At 39.5% G+C, this 12,314-nt stretch overlaps 1 protein-coding gene across 2 annotated transcripts in view; it reads left to right on the forward strand.

Moving 5' to 3' along the window:
• The window catches only part of LOC118105885 (mitochondrial intermediate peptidase), a 30,469-nt gene that overhangs the window by 8,788 nt on the left and 9,367 nt on the right, over positions 1 to 12,314 (forward strand). For both annotated transcript variants that reach the window (XM_035153884.1, XM_035153885.1), the window contains exons 12-19: positions 333 to 486; positions 663 to 740; positions 1,573 to 1,780; positions 2,986 to 3,095; positions 3,260 to 3,334; positions 4,386 to 4,502; positions 8,740 to 8,861; positions 10,957 to 11,030. In XM_035153884.1, the coding sequence (XP_035009775.1) occupies positions 333 to 486; positions 663 to 740; positions 1,573 to 1,780; positions 2,986 to 3,095; positions 3,260 to 3,334; positions 4,386 to 4,502; positions 8,740 to 8,861; positions 10,957 to 11,030 (938 nt within the window). The remainder of the gene's footprint in view (positions 1 to 332; positions 487 to 662; positions 741 to 1,572; positions 1,781 to 2,985; positions 3,096 to 3,259; positions 3,335 to 4,385; positions 4,503 to 8,739; positions 8,862 to 10,956; positions 11,031 to 12,314) is intronic.

Raw genomic sequence — 12,314 nt, forward strand, 5'->3', positions numbered from 1 at the left:
ACATATCAAATCTGTCATTAAAAATACAGGCAGGCAAACAGAATACAAGATCAAATATAATAAAAGTTATTAAATTGGGCTAATTAAAGACATTTGCTACAGTTGGATCCTAAACGTAGACCTATCACTATAGATTCATTTGTCAATCCTTTCTGTTTTCATATTAATTTGCTTCCTCCTTTTTGGACTTTCGTTGAAAATAAAATAAATTGTATGAAATTGAAAATCTTATGATAGTTACCAAGGATATACTCAGATTCATTGGATCCTGAATATATGCGTCTTGCATCTTTCAATTCTATAATCCATTTTATATTTTATATTTTTATTAGGTACAACATAGAGCCCAGTCTGTACAGTCCCTACCTGTCTCTGGGTGCCTGTATGGAGGGTTTGAACAACCTCTTCTCTCAGTTGTACGGTGTTTCCCTGATGTCTGAACATCCCAGTGCTGGAGAGGTGTGGAGCGAGGACGTCCGCAAACTGGTAAATCTCCCTTACACTGCAAACAGTCTGTTATTGTGTTCAGTCTTTATGTTAATGACATTTCAGTGCCTCTTTGTAATATGTATTATGATTTGATTTTATGTTGTTGGTTGCAAATACAGTTGTTAAATAGTTTGTGTGTGTGTGTGTGTGTGTGTGTGTGTGTGTGCTTCTAGGCCGTGGTACATGAGACGGAGGGACTACTGGGATATATCTACTGTGACTTTTTCCACCGCTCAGATAAACCTCACCAGGTTTGCAAACAAACATTCATTAATTTCATCTGCACTCCTCTTCTTACTACCAGTTCTGTTTTCGGAATAAAATACATACTGATACAACTAAATGTTTTTATTGGAAGAACTGTATTAACAAAAAATTATATAATATTGAATTATTACTATATTACAGTAAACAAGGATCACACAATAAAGCTAGTCAAGCAAACAAAAAAATGTAGTCCAATAGCTAAATAGAAAAATAATTAATAAAATAAATTATTAACACATGTATATTGATATGTACATTTTTTAGCTGTTGCGCTTTTGTATTCTTGAGTGAATGCAAAGCTGTTCTGTCTGATATTTCATTATTTGAGGTTAATGTTGGTAGCAACCTGCTGCCACTGCTCGAGGACTCAAGTACACCTGTAGGGACTAGCAGGCAATATTTCACACTCGAAAGTCCCACATTAAACAGGGATGCAATAGGCCATACAAAAATCTAAGCAATCATACCTTCCATACAGGAGTAGTAGTAAAAGACATCATATAAGTTGCGGGTTACCGGCTAACAGCTCAACTAGTGAGCTGAATGCAGAGGTTTAAATCCTCCTGCAGCAGCTGTGGGTGGTGCGGGTCTGACCCAGAGCTTTTCTGTCTGCATTGTCTCTCCCCTTTTCACGCTTTTACTGTTCGGTCAATAAAAGTGAAATGTCTTGAAAATTAGAACAAGTCAGTAGAAACAGAAAAAACAAAATGAAGTGGCACAGTCAGTGATATAGACTGTCGTTCTCCGTACCAGTGACATTTTTTTCTGTCAATGTCCCTGCCCACTTCTGGCCTTATGTCCTCCTCTCCCTCCCAGGACTGTCACTTCACCATCCGTGGCGGCCGCTGGTGCAAGGAAGTGGGTCAGTACCAGCTGCCGGTCGTGGTGCTGATGCTAAGTCTGCCCCTACCGTCCAAGAGCGCCCCCACCCTACTCACCCCAGGCATGATGGAGAACCTCTTCCATGAGATGGGGCATGCCATGCACTCCATGCTGGGTCGCACTCGCTACCAGCATGTCACAGGTGAGGTGTGAGTACACACAGAACATACTGGATACTGTAACCTTGGGCAACTAAATATCTTTAGTCAGATTTACCTCCAATACTTTATAATGGGGCCTTGATTGTTCACATCATTCATTAGGTTTTATTTAACTCACCGAGGAATTAGAGAACTAAGAACAATCCAGCAACGTGGGAGATGATTGATGTTTGACACTTTATGAGCTCTTTGTCAGAAAATTATGGGTTTGCTGTTCTCAAATGTCACAGATTAGAATGATGTTGCTATAGGTTGTTACATTACAGTTTGGCGTATTGAGGGTGAATTGGAAAGTTGAAGCCCTGAGGAGAGGTTTAGATCATCTTCAGGTGCCAAACCTGTTACTTAAAACTGTTTCACTTGTCAGATAAAGTTGATGGATTCCTTCACGAGTAATTTAAGATCCCAAAAGTATTTGTTGACACTAATAACAGTATCCCTTAATTCAACTGGAGGCTGTTTCTTCAGTGGACACCATGTTTATGCCTGTTTAGACATGTGGCTCACAACAGTTTCGTTACCAGTAACTTAATGCTGTAGTTATGACTCCATGCCAATGACAGCCAGAGGCATTTGTTTGGGTTGTCTGTCCCATTCATGTGAACACGATACCTCAAGAATACCCTGAAGGATTGTCTTCAAATTTGATACAAATGTTCAGTAGAACTCATGGATGAAATTTTTAGAATTCGGTGTTAAATGTCAAGGTCACTGTGACCTTACAAAACACAATTTTGCCTCATGAAAGTAATTCTTTCAAATTTGGCATAAATTCACTTAGTCTCACAGATTAGCTGATTCAATTTGTGTGGTCAAAGGTCACGACGACCTCATGAGTCTGGAATTTTTTTTTTATGTTGACTGAAACTGCACTGGTTGGGGGAGGCAAACCACCACGAGGCAGTAAATCTAGTTCTTTGCCTAATTTTGTGGCCTAAAATAATAAGTGCACTGGAGTTGTGTGGGTGTTCTTTTTTGGGAAAATAAAAAACAGATTTTTGTCATTACACCACATATCTTGAGAGTTTTGTATTGTTGCACTATCTTGAGAAGCAGCCTGCCAAGGCACAGAGTGAGTGATACGTGTAGGTCAGTATCAACCCAAACATAGGAAGACTGAAGTAAGCCATACCTTCCCTTATTTAATTTTTTTTCTCATACGTGAACTCTGATGTCTCTCCCCCAGGAACCAGATGTGCAACAGACTTTGCCGAAGTCCCATCCATCCTCATGGAGTACTTTGCAACTGACTATCGAGTCATCAGCCAGTTTGCACGCCATTATGAAACTGGACAGGTACTAAACTAAACCGTCAAAATTAAGACCCATAAGAAGACAGATTTGCACATTGCAAGTGTTACTCAATGACTTTTTTGTCAACTATGCCCATTCTAGTCATTTTAAATATATACGTATTATAATCTAAAAATGTGGACTTGAATTTTTGATTGTCTCCTTAGCCTCTACCTGAGCGTATGGTGGCTCGACTGTGTGAGTCAAAGAAGGTGTGCGGAGCTGCAGACACCCAGCTGCAGGTACGCCTAGTCCTACACACATTACTGTAAAAATCCGGTCAGATTGTTTGTGAAACCTTTTTTTTAATGACAATCCAGAGGATTCTGCCTGGACCTTTCACTGTTAAGGCTCATTTATGCTCAATGTTAGATCCGAAAATGTATGGAGCCCTCTTCTGAAAGCTTATGGATACGAAGAAAACAGATGAAGCGGAACAGTACCTATAGAAATCATGGGGAGGCAGTGTAGCCAATAGAGAGACAACCATTAGACACAAGGAAGACATCAAATCAAAGAATTCACAGTGCACATGTCACAATGTATTGAATGGCCTCACAGATGACTGCAGTTTACATTATCGCAACCTCCTCCACCAACACCATGTTTGTTGTTGTCAGAAACTCTTGACTCTGTGCTGCCCACTAATGGATGTATTGCTTCACAATCACACCAACGTAAAGGACTCATCAACGTATGAAGGCAGTGATGGTTACATAGATAGAAATGGATGAATCACTTTTCATACAAGCAGCATAAATGAACCTTAAATATTTTTTGTGACTACTCAGGGCTCTCCATAAAAGCTGTGAATATGGCTTGGAAATGAGGGGATAAATGCATTACATTACAGATGCAATCTAATCATTGAGGAACAGAGCAGTGTTTGAGCTCCAGCTTCAATGTTTCTTAAAGTCATGACAGAAAGCAGAAGATTCAATGTTTTGATAATGAACATTCCTTTAAGGTCGAGAGCCTCCAGAGCTTTAAGGATGAAGGATGCAGAAATGTTACTTATCATAAACATTTAACAGCAGCTAGTAGTTGAAGAGGTTATACAAACTTTTTCTTTTTAGTGCTTATGAAACCACAACCAATTGTTTGTTCTTAAATTCATTATAGAGGTTAAATAAAGCAATACGCATTTTATATTTCTTTCTATAGAGAACTCTACTGCTGTCGCTACTGTTAATTTTTTCTTCCCTCTTCATCTTTGTGTAGTTAAACATGTACTGTATGTGCAGGACTGATTCAGTAGCAAGTGTGATTTGTGTTTTTTTTCTTACTGGACAGATTTTCTACGCAGTCTTGGACCAGATCTATCACAGCAAACCTCAAAACAGCTCCACCACGGAAATCCTGAAAGATATGCAGCAGCAATTCTATGGCTTGCCTTATACTCCCAATACGGTAAAGAAGCTGCTCATAACTCTTATATCATTAGATCTGTTTGAGACTTCGAGGTTTTTGATGATTTGGGGAAAGTTCTGCTCGTGATTCCTTGAAGACTCTCGTTTCACTACCCAGTTGATCTCAGGACTTCTTTAGCACTCTACTCTCCTTCTTTTCTTCCCCTCTTTCTCTCAGCTTTATACCTTTTACCCAGGCTCAGCAGAATTTAAGGGATTAGTCTTTTTTGAAGCCCTGCTAAAATAACAAAGCAGAGGTATACTTTGAATGAGCCCTCCCCGGGGGAAATATTTGAAACTCTTGGTCCCAGTCCTTTTAACGAAAAAAGCTCCATTTCCCCCACTTTTACAGCTGTGGGCGAGGGGATGAGAATAGGAGGGAGAAGGGAATTTAAACAACGGACATAATTTAGCCAGGAATGGCCTTCATGGAGCATTTACTCTGGGCTGTAATTATGTGGTGTGCCATCAGAAATAGAGATTTCAAAATGCTGTATATTCTCCCAATCCTCTGGGTCCCGGCCAGAGTTTCTCCTCACAGATGTCCTCCCACACTTCTGCCTGTGCCCTGCTTTGTAGCTCCCTCTCCAGAGACAGTGGTTTATGTTATACAGTTTCCCACTGTCAGAGTTATTACTCCTCAACTTTTCAAACCACACTGAAAGCTCTAACAGGCACTTTACCTCAATGTGCATGGCCAACCACAACCGGATCATTTTCCTCATGTGAAATGAGGATGATTGTAGTCCTTGACGATCAGGAATCGGATCATCATTGGATCAGTGTAAGTGAAAACAGATTTGTTTAGATCCCCGAGTGACAGACTCTACTTAAACTTGTCTCTCTTGTAAATTCACCCTCTGAATCTCTCTGTGTCTCTCCTCACATCCTCATGGAAACGCAGCAGAGGAAAAGTTTCCACAGTAAAGCGAATGTTTGAGTGGTTAATAGGTTACTGAGAGCCACGGATTATAAACATTAGGGTGACGCTGACATGTGTATAGTTTATAGAGCAGGGCTATGAGATCCGGCTGCACACTGAGAGAGAGGATCAGCTGTGAGTAACACAAACCACATGCTCACCCTTGAGTTGAGGATAATATTTGGAAATAAATGGCAGAAAGCAAAATGTTCTATTGACTGTGTTGACATTTCTGTAATCTGCGATTCTTGGCTTTAGGACCAAGTGTTTGTTCCTCTTGTGTTTTTATTTTTTTAATGCAAGTGCCTGCTCACAGTGACCATATTTACATGGGCAGTAATCTCTAAAACAGATTCTACATGTGAATATACAGAATACAGGACAAGATTTTGGGGCCATAAGCCTTCTCGTTTCTGTTTCTAGTTTGACTTATCATGTATGACCAGGCTTTGGTTGCCCGCAGGTAAACAGTCCATGTGGAGAGCAGAAGAGCTGGAACACATTGACCGAAATGCATCGGCTTTTTAATTAATTTGCATTCATATGCAGATAGCTGTTAATAGAGATTTGTCAAAATGTCGTCTGGACCTAAAACACCTACAAGTTTCACAGTTTATGTTTTGTGTGAGAAACATTTGACTCGTGTGATAGAAGGAACTAGTCGGACTGTAAACAGTGTATGGTGAAAGGAAGACAGAGTCCTGGCCTAAATATTTAGATTGCATGGAAAGTAATATTTCAACTATTAACTTTAAGCTGAATGAGACATCATTTCAACTATGATGCTTATATGAGTTGCTATTTGAACATTTCATTCATATTCAGATCAATTTATTTCAGTTTTATTTACATTCCTGTTAACATGTTACGGAACGTAGTAGGGGAAGGACTCACATCAACATTACCTCCTAATACTTGTTTACACTTGAACCCAGGACTGATGTAAAACGTGGAATAGGACTTTATATACATATTTAAGACATAATACGACAAAGGATAGAATAATCCACATGACTTAATTTGATTATTATTTATTCTGAGTATGACCTTATTTAGGTTAAGGTAATCAGAAAATGTTGTTTACAAGGCAGTGTCTTATTCAGAGCATTTTCTTCATCAGCTTAATATCAGAATGTTGCTGTCCATGTAAACGTGTCTAATTTTCCACATTCTGTGTAGTTAGACAAAAACACCATGAGTCAAGTTTGGATAGTACAAAAAACATCTTTCATCTCATGTACAAGTAGAACAGAGTAAAAAGCCTGCGCTGACATTGTGTCTTTTTGTCTGTAAGGATCAAAAGGAGACCTCACTGATGTGACTCACTTACTCTCTCTCACAGAAGTTGACATTAATCATTTGATGCATGGCTAAGGGAGTGGAAAGAAGGAGCTCTGAAGTCTAAAAAATCCTTTTCATTGCAAATTTTTAAAGCATTTCATCGAAGACATAGACAGCACACCAAACAGCTCTTCTATAGCTGCTTTATGTTTCCAAAACATCCGCAGCCATAATACAGTGGAATCAGTGATCGAATGAAAGACTGCTGTTCCCATATAGGTTTAAAACTTAAGTTAAAAGAAAATTTAACAACATAGAGCGTCATTTAACTTCTGTCAGCAGTCCCACACTTTGGGAGTTTGACTTTAAACAGTTAAAACAGACTTTCTAATTCACACTACCCAAGGCAGAGTATCACTGCTGCATTAAGGCTGTAAACACAGGCAAATCTAAACTCTTGACTGTATAGTCACTATGGCCCAGAAGAGTCTCGACAAGTTGACACTGTGGGGCTTTAAGCATATTTACTGCTGGGTCAGTCTGCCAAGCTCTCTCCCAACTAAAATCTGGGAATTAACAGATTAAAGCTGTTATAGTCAATATTTCTATACTAACAATTGATCAGATTACTGTGTATAATGTGAAAGAGGTCAATTGTATCAATGAAAAGACAGAATTCTCTTTTTTATGTGACTCCGCTACTCCCCTTAACTCACTGGCCCTTTTTATCATCTTAAACTTAATGCAGGGTGGCCGTGCGCCCTTAATCCTAAAATATGTTAAATTAAACATTACAGATAAAGGGCCTTAAGAAGTATTATAATGTCTTACATTCATATTGGATGGGTCCTTAGGCAAGTCACTGCGAAAGTTACAAAATTGCTCTGCTCTACCAGACTGAAGAAGAAGAATTATTAGTTCCAGTAAATGCTGTGTTGTAAGTCTGTCTCAATATTAGTTTTGTATTTGCAGGGTGACACAAATAAGTCCAAATCAAATCTAAGCTTAATTAAAATGTACCTGGATTTCTTCTGGTATTGCTACTGAAGCGTGCAGTTCATCTGTGTTCAAACAGAGCACATATGTTGCACACGTTATCCTTGTATTCATATTCAGATAATTAGTTCACCTGCATTTGGAGTTTGAGTCAATAACGTGTTATTTTAATGTGAAGATGGAAGAAAGCATCTGCAGTTTGTTATAGGTTTTTAAACTATGGCAGCTGCTGTCTCCTCTAACAGGCTGAATGTTTGAGTGTTTGCCAGCTGAATTCCCCCACAGTCCCCGCTCACAAAGATCATAAAAGAGCTCGTCTTTATAGATATGGAGATGGGCCCACCTCAGGCAACTACAGGGGAAAAAAGAGGGGAGAAGAAAGGGCTTTTTTACCATTTAGGAATTTCCATGTTTCGTCCTTTAAATTAGGAGATAGAGTGTTTTGTTATAGAGGTTTGTTTGATGACAGATTTATATATTCCACTTATATTAAAAAAATTAAAGCAGCTGAGAAGATGAAATATGTTGACATAAATCATTTTCTTTCCATCCATATCAGTGGAGTTGCTGTGTTGAAAGAAAAAGGTTGAGACTTTATCGAGATGCTTTCAACGTTAAACTTTAGTTTTATTTTCAGCTTTAATAATTGTCTTCAGCCATACATTGAGTCTCTTACTGGAATAGTTAACTGTCAACATGGAGCAGCTTCTCTCAACTAGTTTTACGACCACAGATGTTCAAGCCTTGTAAGGCTGTGACGTCCTCCACACTGCATAACCACACACATTAAACCCATTATGTGTTTCATTTTGTCAAAACTAATTCATAGTGAAGGGGGATAATAGGCTCTCTTTGTGTAACAGCTTTATTCAGGAGCCAGAATTCTGCTATAACTTCTCTCATCTGAGCTTGTTGTGTCACATCCAGTCTGCTTGAGCACAACCTGTTGAAGGCCGTATTATTTTAAGTTCCTGTGTTTTTTCACTCAAATGAAGATGATAATGTTGTGGTTTATTCTTTTTTTTCATTTATCGTATAGGCATGGCAGCTGAGATTCAGCCACCTGATTGGCTATGGGGCCAAGTATTACTCTTACCTCATGTCCCGGGCTGTGGCCTCAATGGTGTGGCGACAGTGCTTCGTTCAGGATCCTTTAAACAGGTGAGACGTGTGCTTGATACAGTGCGGACACTCAACCTAAGGGTTCGGACAAAAATATTGAAATGATATTCGGATTCAGGTCCAGTTTGGAACAGTTGTGTAACCATCATATTTAAGCTCTGTCACACTTTTTTTGGGGGTTTGATGAAAATGATAAGAGTGATATTTAACGATATAATGATGTTAACGGTAGCTGCACCACTTAATTTGTAATTTATACTTTGGCTAAATCAACTTAACTTCTCCTTATATATGATTCATTAAAACTGGTGGAGCCTCAGGAGTTTTCCATAGAAGTGTTTTGCTGAAAGAGATGTCTGTCTGACTGTGAAGAACTAACTAAAGACCCTAAATATCATCACAGAGGGCCCCATCTATTTAAAGACTCCCAGAAACTATCCTAAAATCACAAAATGATCACTCTAGGACTTGTCAAGGATGACAACAAGACACATACTGTCTGGAAATTCTTTCCTGAAATTTTCCCGCCAGCCCCCTGTAAAATGTCCAGAATGAGTGGGCAGCTGGAAAAAAGAGATATCATGCACCGTAACTGTGCTTTCCAAAGCAGAATTTATGCATTATGTTCTGCCTCATGGATGCTCTACACAGACGCCACCCAGCCTGAATGTTACAGACATTTTAAAGTCCATAAACTTGCTGCATTGTTCATATATGAAAGGAAAACTCTAGAAAATACCCAGACCTAATTTTCCAGACATATTCCTAAATTATTGTCTGAAACACCTTTACATGAAGAACTTATGTAACATACTAGAGGAAAGAAAAAACTAAAAAGGAACAAAATGTCTACATATGCTTCATCTCTCACTACAAGTAAGTGGCATCAATTCTTCTGGTTGTAAGCTGACCAACTAATAATGATGTCTGAAGTGAAGCCAAGTTTAAAGGACACGCAGCACCACAGGATGACCTGTAAAGCTGGAAAAATTGATTGGTAGGGAGGAAGTGAGCAGGGCCATTGGGGAGATATGATTGAACCTCCAACTGATGCCATAATAACTCCCTAAGATCATAGCCAATTGTCAACATTTGTGATCAGTACTCGTGCAGATAACTGCCATTACATTTAAATTCTTTTGCAATAATGGTTTCTACTTCCTGGGTGCCTTTCCGCCCCACAATATCAGTGTGGTCCACAGATTTTTAAAATGATTGTGTTAAAAATAAAATAACAAAATGAGGAATCTGGGTAAGACATTTAATCTTTAACTTTTAACGCATTTTAATCTTGGAGTAAAAAAACATTAACCCCTGAGCAAACTTGATGCTGCTTGTTTTCAGATGATCGCATTAACGATGATGTTAGAATTTAATAATGTTCCATGGATTAGAAAATAAGTCTCCACTCGTATTACAAAGGTTATGAGGTTCACTGAGCTCCTGTACTCCTAAATTATGACATGTTTTGATTAACATCCAGTTCTGACTCTTTTCAGTTACTTCTAACCTTGTGTTCATGAGTTGAGTTACACAAATGTAGTACAGGCACAACAGAAACCTGTTTTGCGCTTGGAGCACTGAGACAGATGCCTCCTAACAGGCTGCCTCCCCTGGATACTGTCTAAGGATACTTTTGAGTACTTCAAGCTTTATGTACTCATTTCTAGATTTTTGAACATGACATTAATGTTAAACGTGTAGCTTGGGAGGTGTTTGCTGTAATTCACAGACACACAACCAGCACCCACATTACCAGACCCTCCCTTATCACAAGTGTTTGCCCCCGGACATAGCATAAAGACACTTGTTTTGAAAAACAAAACCACTACTGACTCGAGCCCTGCAGCCCTCACTCTCTACTTCTCTCATTCTTTATTTTTCTTTCTGTCTTCCTGTTCTTTGCTTTTCTGAGATTGTTTTAGTTCCACCTGCAGTTATCAGATTTCGTGTCACTTGTCTGTTGTAAACAGACAGCTTAGGAGTCTTGGCCCTGGGCTCCAAGTGGTTGCAGCAGCAGTGGTGGAGGGGTTGAGAGAGTACGAGGAGCTGATAGGGGAGAGTACAGGTGTCTGTAACCTTATCTCTTTCTCTCTTTTGTGTCTGTCCTTGACTCGCTCTCGGTTTTTTTCAGGGACATGGGAGAACGTTACCGTCGGGAGATGCTGTCCCATGGAGGAGCCAAGGAGCCCATGCTAATGGTGGAAGGTGCCGTACCATGTCAAAATATTTTTTTTCACCAAATGTTAAAATCTTTATACTTTTACTTATATAAGTCAGTGAAGCACTCTATTTTATTACTAGTTAATCTCAAAAACACATCAAGGCCCAAGTTCTCTCTCCAGTGTCTATGCTAACTATTGTTCAATTCATTCATCCATTCATCTATACCGCTTATCCTTTGGAGGTCGCAGGGCCACTCCCAGCTCACATTGGAAGGGATCCGGGGTACACCCTGAACAGGTCGCCTGCAGGTCACAGGGCCAACAGAGACAAACAACCAGTCACACACACATTAACACGCACGGACAGTAGGTGATTTTTTTAGGTGGATGAGGAGGGATACCATATCATGTTGATTTTCTTTGCACAGACAAAATCTAGCCGAAGGGAAAGACAGATATGGTTGATTATAGGTTTGAGTGATTAACACTGCTGACTCTGCAGGCCTGAGAGCACAGACTGGTACATTCCACTCTTTGTTTAACCACTTAAGATCAAATACATTTTTAGCCATGCTTGTGACATGGCCCTACAGACTGCCTTGTCAGCCATTTGGCTCATAGCTTTAGTTTTGGTTGATCCAAATAAAAAAACAAATGGCATGGTCCTCAGATAATGGATCCTTAAGATGCTGTATTTTCATCTATGCCAGTACCAGGTCAGAATCTGAATTTGTCCAATGCTTTGGTTGATGACTAAAGGCCTGCAAAACTAATGATATCACACCACAGATGTACTTTGCAGTATGCACTAATTATCAAATGTTAGTCTTTTAACAATCTAGCTCTCTATGTATTTCAGCTTTTCTCCAGGTTTTTAACCATCAAACTGTAGTTAATCAAATTATGTCATTGCAGAAGAAACTGTCGTTTATCTTTTACGTAGGATTGTCATGCAAAAAAATAGACTTCCTCACGTTTTTCTCCTCACTTAGTCCTCCCGTCACTTCCTCCTCTCCTCCCCTCCTTGAGAAGTCGCTGTGGCATGTCCGGACAGGACAAAAGAGGAGAGGATGAGAGGCAGTTGTAATATCAGGTGACATTTTGGGAGCGTACTGTAAATCTTTCCTTCAGGGTCACCTCCTCCTCCCTCCTCCATCAGATTGTCCCTCTGACTGCTCCAACTAGGGCTGCAACCAATCAGGTCCTTGTTACGAGATCTACTGTTCAATTGACTGTTATTGAACAAACAATATTTGCTTTTATGGCTCCTGTTTGAAGTGAGTGGTACTCTAATTATAGCCCAATGCCCTGTGTGCAGAATAGTTAT

This window comes from Hippoglossus stenolepis, chromosome 4 (assembly GCF_022539355.2).
Source record: "Hippoglossus stenolepis isolate QCI-W04-F060 chromosome 4, HSTE1.2, whole genome shotgun sequence".
Classification (NCBI taxonomy): Eukaryota; Metazoa; Chordata; class Actinopteri; order Pleuronectiformes; family Pleuronectidae; genus Hippoglossus; species Hippoglossus stenolepis.